Source organism: Rhincodon typus, chromosome 2 (genome assembly GCF_021869965.1).
Source record: "Rhincodon typus isolate 14 chromosome 2, sRhiTyp1.1, whole genome shotgun sequence".
NCBI lineage: Eukaryota > Metazoa > Chordata > Chondrichthyes > Orectolobiformes > Rhincodontidae > Rhincodon > Rhincodon typus.
The window spans coordinates 79,786,936-79,805,130 of record NC_063333.1 but is presented as its reverse complement, the minus strand read 5'-3'; the positions used below and the strand labels follow the sequence as shown (position 1 = coordinate 79,805,130).

At 40.0% G+C, this 18,195-nt stretch overlaps 1 protein-coding gene across 3 annotated transcripts in view; it reads right to left on the bottom strand.

Annotated features, from left to right (window-relative positions):
- Nucleotides 1–18,195, bottom strand: part of rapgef5a (Rap guanine nucleotide exchange factor (GEF) 5a) — a 162,451-nt gene that overhangs the window by 139,197 nt on the left and 5,059 nt on the right. For 2 of the 3 annotated variants that reach the window (XM_020530166.2, XM_048613850.1), the window contains exons 2-3: nucleotides 4,777–4,833; nucleotides 2,049–2,155 (exon numbers count right to left, since the gene is read on the bottom strand). In XM_020530166.2, the coding sequence (XP_020385755.1) occupies nucleotides 2,049–2,155; nucleotides 4,777–4,833 (164 nt within the window). The remainder of the gene's footprint in view (nucleotides 1–2,048; nucleotides 2,156–4,776; nucleotides 4,834–18,195) is intronic. The other variant, XM_020530167.2, reaches the window with a different exon arrangement.

Here is an 18,195-nt window from a genome sequence, read left to right as displayed (position 1 = left end):
GAACTGGACACAGTACTCTAGAAGAGGCCTCAAGAGTGCGCCAGAATGGAAAGATTCTAAACTTAATGTAAACTTGCCCTTGGGCCTCAGCAGAATAAAACAGGAAAGCTGAAAGTGAAAGCCAGGTACCCCAGCACAACTTGCATTTACAAATTTTGCTTTATAAATTTTGGCTCATATTGAGACTTAGAGGCACTTCTGGAAAGAGAGCAGAAAATTGAGAAAGGGGTGAAGGCCACCACCATCACTTGAAAGTTCCCCTCCAAAAACATCACCCTGACTTTGAACCATATCACTTTTGTTGGATCACAATCCTGGAACTCCCTCCCAACAGTACTGTTTTTTCTACATTTCAAAAACTACAGCAGTTCAAGAAGGAGCTCACTGCCACCTTTTTTTTTAGGACAACTAGAGATGCATAATAAATGCCATCAACACCCACTTTCTGTGTGCAAATTTTGTTCCAAATGCAGTGATGGCAAAAGTAAGTCAGCAGTAGCCTGCTCTGGGTTACCAACCACTGGCAGCTTGTGGTTGTGATTTAGCGCTGTCAGCAATCATTGTCCCTAATCTTTTAATTCGTAGTGATGGAGGCTACACCACTGTTGAGTCTCAGAAAGAGCTACTTGTCTTACTTAATAAGAGGCTGTTTATTGCACAAGAGCAATAAGTTCAATTGTTATTGACTATTTAGACATAATTGCTCAAGATTAACAAAAGCCACTGATGACATATCTGTCAGTCATGTGGCCTTGTGTTAAACTGCCCAATTCTTCACCCAAAGACGTCATCATATTTGCTGCTTGTTAACTAAGAATGACCATGGCAACGATCTGGTGCTTATGTACAGATCAAATGATTGGAGAAACTATATTTCCTCATGCATCATGTTGTGACAGTGAAATTCATTGCAATCAAAGCACATCTTCAATGATAACACGTAGATTTATTGGATCAACTGCCTATTCTCAGACCGCTCTCCTATTCCAATGACCTCAATAAAATTGAATATCAAGTGGGACACATACCAAGTGGTTAATATGATAATACACATATCACATTATTGAGTGCAATATCAAAATAGTGAAGGATTTGCCTGGCTAAACGCTGGAATGTTGTCGCTCTAGCTGGAGAATCTACACAGAGGCCAATTATTTCAGATTGAGATAAGGAAAAGTTTGCTTACTTCAAAGGACAGTGAATCTTTGAGTTTTCTACCTCAGAGCTGTGAATGCTCCATTATTGAGTATAGTCAAGTCTGCGATCTGTAGACATTTTATCTCAGGTAGTCAAGGGATATGCAGAGTGGGCAGAGAGTGGAGCTGAGGTAAAACGCCAACCATGTTTTTGTTGAACGGGGGGAGAAAAACCGAGGCCAAATATTCTATTCCTGTTCCTATTCCTTCAGTTCTTATTAAAGTATCCACTAACTCAACAAAGCATTGAATTGCTTGTCTATCCATGTTTTCACATCTTGTGATGAAATTTTGGGTAGTAAAGATGAAAATTCAGATGATGTTGGATATAACTTCATGCTTCATATTCTAATCTTTTGCAACTTGCTTGACCGATTTCCACCTCTTCTGCATTGATAATATTAATACAAACTAGCAGAAAATGTGTTGCCACCACTTTACTGCTAATTAAATGTGACATTTGGAACATTTATATGTTTTGTGTACGCTAGGAATTGGGTTAGGATCATATTCCTAAGAAAGCATGTCAAGCTAGTCTGAATAAGGCTGACAACATATTTCCTTGTGTTTGATTGAGTTCAGGATGGAAATGTGTGCTATCAGTTTGATTATACATAATCCCTCAATTACCTCTGCCAGGCTTATATCTCCTACTCTATTTGCTGTAATCTAAAGACATGACAACTATGATAAATCAGTTTTTAATTTTTATCCCAACTTGTGATTCTTTCTTCTCCTGTAGATGCTGCAAAAAAGTGTGGGAAATGTATTTGTTATATTTTGCCCTGATAAATGTTTAACTTAGACATTCCCAGCCACCTTCACAGACTGATTTTTATTTTAAAAACTTACATGCATTTTCCTCTGGTGGTCACACGATCTTTTACAAGATGAGGTGCTTGTTTCAGAAAGTTCTTTCTCAGCACTTTCCCTGCACAGCAAATAATTTCAGAATATATCTATGATAGAAAGAATTAAAGAATTTGATATGGTGGCAGAACATCATTCACATCTGTAACAAGAATGCAACATAGCTTGGATATTTTAGAAACTCAAATATTTGGAGTAAGCCCAAAGTATAAAAAAATTATACTCTCCCTCACCACCTCTATGCCCAATGTCAATATCTGCATACTTCATTTAATGGTCTGGTTTGTGTAACCACATTCTCTGTCAGATGCAGAAGGACTTCACTGTCTCTCCTGCAGAAGAACATCATTATAACAATGTCCACCTTTGGTCTCCTGTACAGATCAAAATCTACAACAGAGCATTGGATGAGAATACAACTATCCTTGGATATCAATTTCGTCCAGCTTAACACTTTGTAAAGATAATGCAAGATCGTATTAAACACAACATATTTCATATGTTATTACTAAAATTAATTCCTCATCAAACCAAAGTTTTCTATTTACAGTTGGGACTGATGCCTGATGGTGCGAATTACCTGGACCAGAAGCAGGAGGCTCCAGGAGTGATAGTAATTGACACTCAGCCTCCTCAGCGGACTCCCCATCATTGATCACACCTTGACAAACAACTCATTGGGCAAAGCACTTAAAATCTAGTCTCCTTGCTACATTGGCAGCAATCCTCAGGTAAGGCTCAGGAACAGGTTACATGGGATGCACTCTCCTTCACCAGCTGCACAGAATCTTTTTTTAAATAAATGCTGTTTTCACAAGTTACATTCTGCTGATCATTGGGTCACTGGAAGTTTGCGCCTTTTTCAGTAGTGGAAAGTTTTGAAAAGCGGATCACAACAGCTGTTAGGTCCATCATTGAAGTACCTTGTTGACTTCTTGGTAATATAGTTAAGTTAGAGACAGGAGGCATAGAATGGGGCAGAATGGAGGTATTTCTGACTACAAACAAGTTTGTAATGTAGTTCCCCCAGAGATTGGAGTTAGGACGATTACCTTCGTTGTTATTCGTGGACTTCGGTCTATAGAGTATAATTTTAATGTTAATGGATAATACCAAACTTGGTAAATAATTAAGTAGCGAGCAGGATAATAACAGACTTCAAAGGGATGTAGACAGACTGGTAAATTGGGCAGACACATAGCAGATGCAATTTAATGAGTGTAAATTTGAAGGATGCATCTTGTGAGAAGCAAGACGGAGAGGCAGTTTAACCTAAATGACTTTGCAAGGGAGCACTAATCCTTAAAGTGTCAAAGCCAGTTGTTAAAACTGTTAAGAAAACAGATTAGATAATTGGCTTTGTAAATAAGGCCACTGAATAGAGAAACTGTGAAGTCATCCCAAACTTTTACCTGTCACTGGTTTGAATTAGTTTCATGAAACATTGGATAATTTTTAGGCAGTATACTTTAGGGATGATGCTAGGCCCTTGGAATGTATAGAGGGGAAGCATCAGGATAATCTTAAGGATGAGGAACTGCCACTATGAAGTTGGAATTATGCTAAAAGCAGAAAAGGTCAAGATAGACGCAAGTGAATTTTCAGAGTTTGCAAGCTTTTGATAGAGAAAGTAGAAACCAAATCACTGGCAAGTAGAAGTCATTTTGAATTCAGAAATAAAGCCCGTGGCAAGTAGTTTGATCACCAGAGGCTATCAATGTGCTAATTATTTTAAACCAATGAGAAGGGTAATGAGGAGAAATCATTTCACACAAAAGTGTTGTTATGATCAGGAATGCACTACTTGGAAAGGGGACAGACTCAAATTCCACAAGAACCTTAAAGTGTATGAAATGTATTAGAAAATAACTGATTTTTAGGGTAAAAGGGGAGAAAATTGTGGTACATTGGACAGCTGCTTCAGAAGCCATCCCACTGCTATGCTGCATAGCATTACAGCTGTCTGCTTTTTGGGTGTATAACAAGTAGACAAACTCATATGTCAGATAGTAAAAACCAAAAGAACTGCGGATGCTGTTAATCAGGACCAAAAACAGAAGTTGCTGGACAAGCTCAGCAGGTCTGGCAGCATCTGTGAAGAGAAAATCAGAATTAAAGTTCCAGGTCTGGTGACCCTTCCTCAATTGTCACTTTGTCATTGAATTAAGAAATGCACATTTGTTTACAGGTAATGTAGATCAACAATTTTTGATTCAAAGGGAGGAAAAAAATCGAAGAGTAACATTTAAGGAAGGGTCCAAATTTGTCACTAAGTGTATCTAACTAGCTTGGTTGTCGTGTATAAGTCAGTTTGGGGCTTTAGTCAAGCCAGTCCCCTTTATAAATGATATATATGAACACTTCTGCAACAGACACAGAAATTAGAGTAGCACTGTATCCAATTACTCCATTTCCCAATTTCTATAGTATCAGTTTAAGAGTTGAATAACTTTAGAATCACATAACTCCAATAAGAATTAATGCTCATTAGACAGTTAACTGAGTGCTCCATTTTAATAAACAATGTACAAAATATTATTATCAGCTAAAATAGACAATTGATGTTTGCAGATTTCTTCTTAGCACTACTTGTGTTAGAGCTTATTATGTGCAATGGTCAGCTGATCGCCACCTCTTGACTATTCACTAGAACTATACGACAGAAACAGTGAGGAAGGGACCTTTTACCAGAAACTTCCAAGATATTTACCTTTCTTCTGGAATTTGATGGATGATTATCAGCATTTTGTTCCAAGTTGTCCACCTGCTAATGAAAGAATTTAACTATTATCACTCCGTACTAGAAAACAAAATTTATACCTGACCAAACAACCAAACAAACTCTGAATAATGACACAGCCCATCAAAATACCAGTGCACTCCCTTGCATCAACTGAGTTCTATATTTTAATTTGGTTTGAGATATGAAAAGAACACAGAAGCATGTGCAATGCCCAAACAATGGGAACAATATTCCCTGCAGCTTTAATGGGGTGGATTTGGACTTTGAGGCAGCTATTGGTCAGATAGATTGGCAATCAGGCCAAACATGTGATATCATCAGTCAGTAATCCAGGTCACAAGTCCTCATTTATGTTTAAAAACTGAAAGAACTGTGGATGCTGTAAACCAGGAACAAAAACAGAAGTTGCTGGAAAAGCTCAGCAGGTCTGGCAGCATCTGTGCAGAAAAAGATCAGAGTTAACGTTTCAGGTCCGGTGACCCTTCCTCAGAACTCATTTATGTTTAATTGGTTGAGGGGCTCTTGTGATCCAATGATAGTGTCCCTACTTCTGAAACAGAAGGCCTAGCTTCATGTCTCACCAAGCTACAGAGGTGTATCATAACATGTCTGAACAGGTTGATGGGGTGGAAAAGAATCCAAGTTTAATTGACAAACAGCACTTGGCATTTCCATTGGTAAAGACAACCAATCATCTGCAGTTCACCTGCTATCCACTTTTATATTCATTTAGCTGCCATTTTCTTGCATGTTACCCTTTCCCCATGCTGTTCACAGTCACAATTCTCCTCCACTCCCTCAGCATGTTCACAATGGACTGAAATTTTACTAGCTCTCTGTACTGAGAAGCAAGCAGGCTGAGGGAACATAGGAATGGTGTGAGTCATTTGACCTACAAGCCTGCTTGAACTTTCAATAAGGTCATGGTTGATCAGGTTATGCTGTCATCTCCACTTTCCAGTCTGCAACCCATAAACTTTTGACTTCTTTGTCTATCAAAATTAAAATATCTCCACTGCCTTCTGGGAAATAGAATTTCACATTAACGACACTTAGAGGAAGAAAGTTTTCCTTTTCTCTGTTTTAAAAAGTACACCTCGTATGTTCACTAGGTTTAGTCTTCCCCACAAGAAGAAACATTCTCCACTCTATTCAGTACCCCCCACCCAAGCTCCCAGGTTTCAATAAGATTATGTCATATTCAGCTAAGCTCCTGTGGGTATAAGCCCAAATTGTTCAACATGTCTTCACAAATAAGCCCTCCTTCCCAGGAATGAGTCGAGTGAACTTTCTCTGAACTGCTTCTGATGCAGTTATATTGTTTTTCCAATACAGACCAAAACTGTACAGTGTACTCCAGATGTGGTGTTTCCACTGCCCGGTATAGCTATAGAAAACTTCCCTCCTTTGGTCTTCCATTCCTTTTGCAGTAAACAACAACATTCCACTTACCTTCCTAATCATTTGCTGTACCTCCGTATTAACTTTACATGATTCATGTCCAGGAAAGTCAGACCTCTCAGTACCATGAAGTTCTGCAATCTCTTTCCGTTTAAATAATATTCTGCTTTTCTATTCCATAAGACTATAAGATACAGGAGCAGAATTAGGTGACTCGGCCCATCGAGTCTGCTCTGCCAATCATGGTTCACATGTTTCTCAACCCCAGTCTTTTGCCTTCTCCTTGTAACCCTTTGTCTCCTTATTACTCAAGAGCCTGTTTAACTCTATCTTAATTACACTCATTGACTTAGCATTCACAGTCTTCTGCGGCAATGAGTTCCACAGATTCACCACCCTCTGTCTGAAGAAATTTTCTCACTTCAATACTAAAGAATCATGTCTTCACTTTGAGGCTGTGCCCTTGGAGCTTAATCTCTCCTACTAGTGGAAATACCTTTGCCATGTCCACTCTATCCAAGCCTCTCATAATTCTGTAAGTTGCAAGGAGATCCCCCCTCATCCTTCTAAAGTCCAAGTACAGACCCAGAGTCTTCAACTGCTCCCCATATGACAGCTCTTCATCCTCATATTCATTCTTGTAAACCTCTTCTGGATCCGTTCCAATGCCAGCACATCCTTCCTTAGATACTGAGCCCAAATCTGCTCACAATATTCCAAATGCACCCTGACCCATTTCACAGCCCGATACAGCCTCAGCACTACATCTTTGCTCTTGTATTCTAGCCCTCTCGAAATGAATGCTAACATTGCATTTGCCTTCCTACTGCCAAATTGGACAAGTTCACATTTACCCATGTAATGCTCGATCTGCTGAAAGTTTACCCGCTCACTTAACCTGTCTCTATCCCTTGACAAAGTATATACCTTCACTTTTCAACTCATTTTTCTATCTATTTTGGTGTATTCAGCAAATTTAGCAACTGTACATATGGTCTGCTCATCAAAATCATGGATGTATATTGTAAATGGTTGAAGCCCCAGCATTGATCTCTGTGGCAATCCACTCATTAAAGCTTGCCAACCTGAAAAAGACTCATTTATTCTTCCCAGCTTCATGTGAGCTAACCATCCTTTATCCATACTAATACATTATAGCATACATCATGCATTCTTAACTCGTACAACAATCACTGATGCAGCAGTATATCAAATCCTTTTTGGAAATCCAAGTACACCACACTGATCAGTACCCCTCTGTTGACTGAATGTTATTTTGTCAACAAACTCTAAGAAATTCATAGTTAAATGTGATTTCCATTTCAACAAACCATGTTGGCTCTGCGGGAACATTTTGTAATTTTCTAAATATCCTGCTATAACCTCCTTAATAATGGATTTTAGCATCTTCCTGACGATAGATATTAGTCCAGTTAGCCCTGTAATTTCCTGCTTTCTGCCTCCCTCCTACCTTGAATAAAGGTGCCACATTTTCCAATCAGCTTCCAGCATGTGAGGAATTTTAAAAGATTATAAACAATGCATCTACAATCTGTGCTACCAGTTCTTTTATGATCCTTGGATGCAGACATTCCAGTCTGGGATTTTGTCCATCTTTAGGTCCAATAGTTTCCTTGGCACATTTTCCCTTGTGATAGTGATTGTTTGAAGTTCATTCTTCCATAAGACCTCTTGGTTTACAATAATCTTTGGGAAATTATTAAATTTTCTACTGCAAAGGCCACACAAAATACCCGGCCTATAACTCTGCCATTTCTTTGATTGCAACTCTCAATTCCCTACGTTCAATCTTTAGAGGATGAGCACTGGCTTTGCTTCCTGTTTTCCAATGCAAATACTTGTAGAAAAAACTTATTACCTGTGAGCTTTCTGTCATAATCTGCCTCCTGTCATTCTTTGCTGGTTCTTAAGCCTGTTTAATTCTCTGGCCTGCAATTAGTATTTGTAGATTGTACAGCGCATCTTTCAATTTAATACTCTCCTTAACTTCCTTACATAACCACAGATGAAGTAGCCTTCTCAAAGAATACTTTGCAAAGGACAAAATATCCAGTTTTTCATTTAATGTGCCTTTAAAAGTATTGGTTACATTGTTGGCCAAAACATATGGAGCTGTTCATTATCTCTATCATTAATTTCAACAACTATAAATATAAGTAATCTTAATTTTTTACAAAGTAAATCTTTATTTTTACATGACTTTAAATATAGTGCTTCAGACTGACTCATTTGTCAGTGATTCATTATTAATTGCAATAACCTCTACTCTCTTAAATTGCAGTGCTGACGAGTAACAAGGGTAATTGGATTAATATGAAATGCAAAGAACTTGTCCATATTTTAATTATTTTTGGAACATACTGAAGACTTTGAGAAAATCTTGAAAGCAGATACTTGAGACTGTTGTCAGTGCATTTCATGATCAATAACTGCATGAAACAAAAGTAAAACAAAGCTAAATGCTACAGGAAACAGACAGATGTGATAAGGACATCAGAACTAGGAGCAGGAGTAGGCCAGCTGGCCCCTCGAGCCTGCCCCGCCATTTAATAAGATCATTGCTGATCTTCTTGAGACTCAGCTCCACTTAGCCGCCCACTCACCATAACCCTTAATTCCTTTACTGTTCAAAATTTATCTAGCCTTGCCTTAAAAACATTCAGCGAGGTAGCTTCAACCGCTTCGCTGGGCAAGGAATTCCACAGATTCACAACCCTTTGCGTGAAGAAGTTCCTCCTGACCTCAGACCTACATCTGCTTCCCTTTACTTTGAGGCGATGCCCTCTAGTCCTAGTTTCACCTGCTAGCAGAAACAACTTCCCTGCCTCCACTTTATCTATTCCCTTCATAATCTTATATGTTTCTATAAGATCTCCCCTCATTCTTCTGAATTCCAATGAGTATAATCCCAGTCTATTCAGTCTCTCCTCATAATCGAACCCTCTCAATTCTGGAATCAACTGAGTGAATCTCCTCTGCACCCCCTCCAGTGCTAGTATATCTCTTCTCAAGTAAGGAGACCAAAACTGCACACAGTACTCCAGGTGTGGCCTCACCAGGACCCTATACAGCTGCAGCATAGCCTCCCTGTTTTTAAACTCCATCCCTCGAGCAATGGCAGACAAAATTCCATTTGCCTTTTTAATCACCTGCTGCACCTGCAATCCCACCTTCAGCGATTCATGCACAAGGACGCCCAAGTCCCTTTGCACAGCAGCGTGCTGCAATTTTTTACCATTTAAAACATAGTCCATTTTGCTGTTATTCCTACCAAAATGGATGGCCTCACACTTATCAACATTGTACTCCATCTGCCAGACCTTTGCCCACTCACTTAGACTATCTGTATCCCTCTGCAGACTTTCAGTGTCTTCTGCACACTTTGCTCTACCACTCACCTTAGTGTCATCTGCAAATTTTGACACACCACACTTAGTCCCCAACTCCAAATCATCTATGTAAATTGTAAACAATTGAGGTCCCAGCACTGATCCCTGAGGCACACCACTAGCCACTGACCGCCAACCAGAAAAACACCCATTTACCCCTACTCTTTGCTTTCTACTGGTCAACCAATCCTCTATCCATGCCAATACATTACCTGTAATACCATGCAACTTTATCTTGTGTAGCAGCCTTTGGTGTGGCACCTTGTCAAATGCCTTCTGGAAATCCAGATACACCACATCCACAGGTTCTCCATTGTCCACCATGCAAGTAATGTCCTCAAAGAATTCCACCAAATTAGTTAAACATGACCTACCCTTCATGAACCCATGCTGGGTGTTCCCAATGGGACAATTTTTATCCAGATGTCTTGCTATTTCTTCCTTAATGATAGATTCAAGCATTTTCCCCACTACTGAAGTTAAGCTAACTGGCCTATAGTTACCTGCTTTTTGTCAGTTCCTTTTTTAAACAGTGGCGTCACATTGGCTGTTTTCCAATCTGCGGGAACCACCCCAGAGCCCAGTGAATTTTGGTAAATAATTACTAGTGCATTTGCTATTTCCTCCATCACCTCTTTTAGTACCCTGGGATACATTTCATCAGGGCAGGAGACTTGTCTACCTTTAGCACCATTAGCTTGCCCAGCACTGCCTCCTTAGTGATAATGATAGTTTCTAGGTCCTCACCTGCTATAACCTTCTTGCTATTAGTTTTCGCCATGTTATTTGTGTCTTCCACTGTGAAGACCAACACGAAATAACTGTTTAATGTCTCGGCTATTTCCTCATTCCCAGTTATTAAATTGGCCTTCTCATCCTCTAAAGGACCAATGTTTACCTTCGCCACTCTTTTACGATTTACATATTTATAGAAACTTTTGCTGCCTGTTTTTATATTCTGAGCTAGTTTACTCTCATAATCTATCTTTCTTTTCTTTATAACTTTTTTTGTGGCTTTCTGTTAGCCTTTAAAGATTTCCCAGTTTACTAGTTTCCCACTACTCTTTGCTTTTTTGTATGTGTTTTTTTTCAATCTGATACTTTCCTTTATTTCCTTAGACTTCCATGGCTGGCTCTCTCTTTTCCTACAGTTCTTCCTTATCACTGGAATATACTTCTGCTGAGCACTGTGAAAAATCGTTTTGAAAGTCCTCCACTGTTCCTCAATTGACCCACCATAAAGTTTTTGCTCCCATTCTACCTGAGCTAACTCCTTCCTCATTCCTTCATGGTCTCCTTTGTTTAAGCACAGGACATAGGTACTGGATTTAACCTTCTCACGCTCCATCTGTATTTTAAATTCGACCATACTGTGATCGCTCCTTCCGAGAGGATCCCTAACTGTGAGATCATTAATTATTCCTGTCTCATTATACAGGACTAGATCTAGGATAGCTTGCTCCCTCGTAGGTTCCATTACATATTGTTCAAGGAAATTATCGCGGATGCATTCTATGAACCCCTCCTCAAGGCTGCCCTGATATCATCCTTAAAAACCAGAGCAACACCACCTCTCTTAACTTCCTGTCTGTCCTTCCAAACAGTTTGATACCCCTGGATATTTAACTCCCAGTCATGACCATCCTGTGACCATGTCTCTGTAATGGCCACTAAATCATACTCATTTGCCATGATTTGCAAAGTCAACTCATCCGCCTTGTTTCGAATGCTCCAGGCATTCAGATAAAGTGCCCTTATGCTAGTTTTTGCACCTTCTTTTTGGGTCCTATTACCTCCATTACTAACAGCTCTTGAGTTCTCCTTCACTTTAACATTTTTCCTAATTTTCAATGGAGTTGAAGCTTCCTCGTCACCTGCTAACCTGCTGCTTTGCCTTACATTAATTGTTATTCTCCCTCTACGCTCACTTCTCCCTTTCCCCCCTACTTACTAGTTTAAAGTCCTATTAACCACCCTATTTACCCTTTTCGCCAGAACACTGGACCCGGCCCTGTTCAGGTGGAGTCCATCCCAGCGATATAGATCTCTCCTGTCCCAGAACTGATGCCAGTGCCCCATGAAAAGGAAACCCTCTTTCCCACACCACTCTTTTAGCCACGTGTTTACTTCCCTGATCCTCGCCTCCCTATGCCAATTTGCATGTGGCTCGGGCAGCAATCTAGAGATTATGACCCTTGAAGACCTGCTTTTTAATTTTGTTCCTAGCTTTTCATAATCCCAAAACAGGTCTTTTTTCCTAGTCCTGCCTAGTTGTTGGTACCTACGTGGACCACAACAACTGGATCCTCCCTCTCCCTCTCTGGTATTCTCTCAAGCCGGTCAGAGATGTCTCGCACCCTGGCACCGGGCAGGCAACACACCATACGGGATTCTCTATCCTGCTCGCAAAGGATACTGTCTATCCCCCTTATGATGGAATCCCCTACAACTACAATCTGTCTTTTTGCTCCCCCCTCTTGAATGGCCTCCTGGACCATGGTGCCATGGTCAGTTGACTCATCCTTCCTGCAGGCCTATTCCTCATCCACGCAGGGAGCAAGTGCCTCATACCTGTGGGACAATGTCAAGATGATCATTAGAACAATTTTCTGTGACATATCTTGCTAAAAGTTGGACTACATCTATACATCATATCTCAGGCCAGGTTGCAGTAGAGCTCTATCTCATTAATTATATTGTATATTTATATCAAATTTTGCAGGGAAGTTCTAAATATAACAGTGAAATATTTAATGAGTTTATACCAGCAAATTCTTCATTACATTTTCCCCAAGACCATAATCCCAAACAATACCTTGTTCAAAGGCTACTCACAGAAGTACCTCAACTTTCAAGTGTAGCATCGTGGACAGTGAAAACTAATTCTTCATAAAGAGATGAGCAGCTCAGAAACTTAAGATATAATGGTTTAATTGCAGTCCTATAGTTTTAAAAGCCTTCATTTACTTGATAGCTGGTTGCTGGAATAGCATTGATTTATGGATTAATTTCCTTATTTACTCACAATGGATGCAAAACAAGAGTGAATGTTGCTGTATCAAACATCTGGCATCTACCCACCAGGAATAGTTTGAGGCTCAGAAGCACTTTCAATTCTGCAGAGACTACAATTAACAGTACAGAGGGTTGTGGAGGGGAAGATGCAGGGGTCAGAGCTTTCTATCTCCCAGATTGACATGTTCATGAGGATTGCCCATGACGTGGCATCAAACAGGCAAAGAATTGCCATGCCTTGTGGCTGAGCAGCCCAGATCAAATTTGACTAAATACCTGGGACAAACCAGGTAATTTACAAGAGAAACCCATTAAAAGGTGCCTCAGCTTTCAAATGAAACCATTTACTTATTTTTGCAAGACTTCCTTAGAATATCACAGCAATGGGAATTACTTTGATGCATTTTAAATTATTTTGCTCAGATATGAATCTCATGGCTGTGGTTAATGTCTTTTTTCAGGTAAACTTTCTTTAAAGGTAATAAAAATGAAATCCATATGGAATTCTCTTCCTCAGCAAAATAAGACATTTCCTGGTGCTGCTAATATCTGAAACAATCAATGTTCATTGATGGTATTCATTATTTATTAATTGGTAATTAGCAATGCCATTTCATGAAGTGGAAGGATGCTCTCTGAGGTACTAGAGATGCATTATTAGTGTTTCCATTTTTACCGTAACTCTGAATTAACAGTGTTCATGTTCAATTATAGGTCTCACAAGATTTTATGCAATTGCTTTGAATATTTCATTTTATTTTGTACCTTATACTACTAATAATTAGGAGTGTTGAAATAATTTCTGGAAGATTTCCCTTCCCATTGAGACTGCAGTCCTCCCATATCATGCCATAGCATTCCAGAACAATGAAAGGATTGAACAGAAAGTGTTCCCTTTCAGAAGTAGGGATCTTTACACTAGTACACACTAAACTAATAAATTATAAATTAACACAATGCAGACTACATTCGAGTGACCTGTTAATCCAATTGCATGATTTTGCATTTTTGTCATAGTATCACTGCAGTAAAATTGAAGGTTTTTAAACAGTGGAAGGAAAGATTCCCTACCACATACTTTAATTTTAATAGCTATCGATCAGAAAGAGGCTGGGTATCACCAGTTGTTGAGTTTATAAAATTTGCGAAGCACCAGGCAAAACCAATTTATGTTTGATCAGTGAATCTAATGTGATAAAGTGGCCCAGAGTTGGGAGGTTTAAGAACTAAATTCTAGAACTTAGAGTCTAGGCAGCTGAAGTGCAGCCGCCAATGGAATAGTAAAGGAGTGTAATAGAGATTGAGATTTTCAAACACTTAGCATTTCACCCAACCACAACTTTCCCATCCTTGAACATAAAGATACTTCCCATTGTTATTGAGTCATTAAGCATGAAAACAGACCATTCAGTCCAATCAGACCATGCCAACCATAATCCCAAACTAAATTAGCCCCATCTGCCTGCTCTTGGCCCATATCCCTCCAAACATTTCTTATTCATGTACTTGTCTAAATGTCTTTTAAATGTTGTAGTTGTACTCTCATCACATTCAGTGTGCTGACATATTGGGGGAATAATTGGACTTTGCTCAATTGTGGCCATGTGTCAAGACCTTGACTATTTACCCTATCCAAGCCCTTCATGATTTTATAAACCTCTATAAGGTCACCCCTCAGCCTCCGACACTCCAGGGAATATAGACCCAGCCTATTCAGCCTCTCCCTATAGCTCAAACCATCGAATCATCCTTGTAAAACTTCTCTGAACCTTTTCAGGTTTCACAACATCCTTCCTATAGCAGGGAGACCAGAATTGCACACAGTATTCCACAAGTGGTCTAACCAATGTCCTGTGGGCCTGAACATAACCTTGCAACTCCTATTCTCAATAAAGGCAAGCATACCAAATGCCTTCTTCACTATCCTATCTACTTGCGACTCCACTTTCAAAGAACTATGAACTTGCACTCCAAGGTCTCATTGTTCAGTGGTACTCTCCAGGACCTTACCATTAAGTCTATGAGTCCTGCCCTGATTTGCCTTTCCAAATGCAGCACCTCACATTTATCTAAATTAAACTCCATCTGCCATTTCTCAGCCCATTGGCCCATCTGATCAAGATCCCATTGTACTCTCAGGTGAGCTTCTTCACTGTCCACTACACCTCCAATTTTGGTGTCATCTGCAAACTTACTAAATGTACCTCTTATGTTCACATCCAAATCATTTGTATAAATGACGAAAAGCAGTGGATCCAGCACTGATCCTTGTGGCACACCACTGGTCACAGGCCTCCAGTCTAAAAAGTGACTCTCCAACACCACCCTCTGTCTTCTAACTTAGAACCACTTCTGTATCCAAGTGGCTAGTTCTCCTTGTATTCCATGTGATCTAACCTTGCTAACCTGTCTACCGTGAGGAACCATGTCGAATGCCTTACTAAAGTCCATGTTTATCACATCTACTGCTCTGCCCTCATCAATCCTCTTTGTTAGTTCTTCAAAAAATTCAATCAAGTTAGTGAGACACGATTTCCCAAACACAAAGCCATGTTGACTATCCCTAATCAGTCCTTGCCTTTCCAAAAACATGTAAATCCTGTCCCTCGGGATTCCCTCCAATAACTTGCCCATCACCAATGTCAGGCTCACTGGTGTATAGTACCCTGCCTTTTCCTTACCTCCTTTCTTAAACAGTGGCACCACGTTACCCAACCTCCAGTCTTCCAGCACCTCATCTGTGGCTATCGATAATATAAATATCTCAGCAAGGAGACCAGCAATCATTTCCCTAGCTTCCCACAGAGTTCTAGGGTGCACCTGATCAGGTTCTGGGGATTTATTCACGTTTTTGCATTTTAAACCGTCCAGCACCTCCTCCTCTGTAAAATGGATGTTTTTCAAGATGTCGCTATTTATTTTCTCACATTCTATATCTTCCACTTCCTTTTCCGCAGTAAACACTGATGAAAATATTTGTTTAGTATCTCCCCCACCTCCTGTGGTTCCACACATAGACAACCTTGCTTATCTTTAAAGGGCTCTATTCTCTCCCTAGATCCCTTTTGTCTTTAATGTATTTATAAAATCTCTTTGGATTCTCCTTAACCCTATTTGCCAAAGCTATCTCATGTCCCCTTTTTGCCCTCCTGATTTCCCTCTCAACAGTACTCCTACTGCCTTTATACTCTTCTAGGGATTCACTCAATCTCCGCTGTCTATACTTGACATGCTTCCTCCTTTTTCTTGACCAAAACCTCAATTTCTCTAGTCATCCAGCATTCCCTACACCTACCAGCGTTGCCTTTCACCCTAACAGGACCTGGAAGAGTGTGAAAAGTTGTGTTTCCCCTTATCTACGGTAAGGTATACTGGAATTGGAGACTGTACAGAGAAGGTTCACCAGGTTGATCCTGTGTGTGGAGGATTTTCTTATGAAGAGAGGCTGAGTAGCTTGGGCTTGAATTCATTGATGTTCTGAAGAGGATGCCTTATTGAAGCATTTAAGATATTTGGGGAGTTTGACAGGGTAGATGTGGAAAGCTTGTTCCTCCTTATGGGAGAGTATAGGAGCAGAAGTTATATCTCAGAGTAAGGGGTCATCCATTTAAGACAGTGATGAGGAGGATTTTTTTTCATTCAGGGGTTGGTGAATCTGTGGAATTCTTTACTGCAGAAGTCTGTCAAAGCTATGTTTCTAACTGCATTAAAGGCTGAGATAGACACATTTTTAATCAGTAAGGAAATCAAGAGTAATGGGGAAAAGGCAGGAAAGTGGAGTTGAAGATTATCGGATTAGCCATGATTTCATTGAATGGTGGACCAGAGTTGATGGGCTAAATAGCCTACTTTTGCTCCTATATCTCAAGATCTTGTGCTCTAAACTGGGGACATTAGACAAATCAAAAAAGATGGTGGTGAAATAGGTAAGGAACCCAACATTGTGTTCTTGTTTGGTAGCACCAAGGAGTAACCAGCAGATGAGACGCAGGAGAGAAACACGGATAACTCCCAGGGGGAACTCCAGAACTCCAGTGCAGGATGTTGTTACAACGACTGAAAACCAGAAAGACACCACATATTCCGTTTGATATCAATATAATTACATTAGTGCCACGGGTTAAACTTCATTAGCCAAAATGGCTGAGAGTGAAAATCTCATCCTTGCACTATCTAGGTAATTGCCATTGCTGCATAATGCTGTTTTTAGTTCTATTCATTTGTGTGGAAATTGACTTCAACATTTCAACTGATCCTGCCCACCAGTCTACCTTTTCTAGCCAATGGAGAGTTCCTGGGTTGATTTTCCCTGGCCATGCTGACAAGCTTGGATGTGGGGATAAAGAGGACTGGAGAGGGTGAAGGTACACGTGGTGAGGTAGGTGCCGTTTTAAAAATAATGCAAAACACACCAGCCTCCATGGAACCAGGCCATTTAGAGAACTGGAAAGATACAAGAGCTACAGGTTACCATGAAGGACGCCTGTTCTCAATCTCTCCCTGTGCTTGAGGCATGGTGACCCTCAAGTTAAACCACCACCCATTATCTCTCTCTCTCCCTTTAATGAGTGAGCACCTCCATGGTCTGGTAAGATTATGGCAAATTTTCAAGTCGCAGCTACTACTTTTGTTTTCATTAATATAGCTAATAATTAGCAAGAAGTAAGCATCCTATGACAATAGATTTAAATTCCGTCAAAGCATTTTAAAGTTGCCTGCCAGCAATGCTTTTACATCTTTCTTGTAGCAATAACGTTTTTGACATTTTAATCTAGTGTTTTAATCTAATATCCAGCATTTCTGGCCAGCATCCAGTCATTGGACCTTGTCGTCTTTGAACTATAGTGCACAATCTCTAGGTAAATTTAATAAATAAAACAGTCAAAAGAGAATCTTTGGTTTGGATTTAATCCTACCATCACCAATGATGCTGCAAATTAGAAAGATATGGTCATTCCAGCCCCATTACACAGTGGTAAGTCCCTGAACGCAGGTAATGTAGGCATTCAGCCAGTTCACATAATGGAGACCATTGTGATGTTGGGAAGCCCTCATCACCAATCCCCATCCAGGAGCTGGTGCCGGATTTAAAGAGGCAGACAACCCTATGTCACAGCTGCAATTCATAGTATAGTTTTCTTCAGGAAGCTTTGAAATTGAATTGTCCAACTTCTAGATTTCCGTTACTATTGAAACAAAAAATTCTCCAAGGTCCAAGTGAAAGAGTCCTCCAGCTTCACACAAAAATTCGATCGGAGGAGTCACCTCTTTTCCAAGATGTCTCCATCCAGACAATTTGTCACATTATGGTTTTAGCTTGCTGCATGACTTCTTCCATACCATTTAAGAGTGCAGACTACTTCCCGCTAATGGTCACAAGAGACCATCAGATATGACTAACGTAGTGTGGACAGGGGTTTCTGCAGAGGAGAACAGCTGTGACCTTCATCTGAGGCACTCAATCCAGCTCTGATAAAGGATATTGTAAATGACCTCCTCCACACTGCAAGAGTGAGTTTGAGAGTTAGACTACCAGTAAGAGGATCTTGGAGAAAGAAGA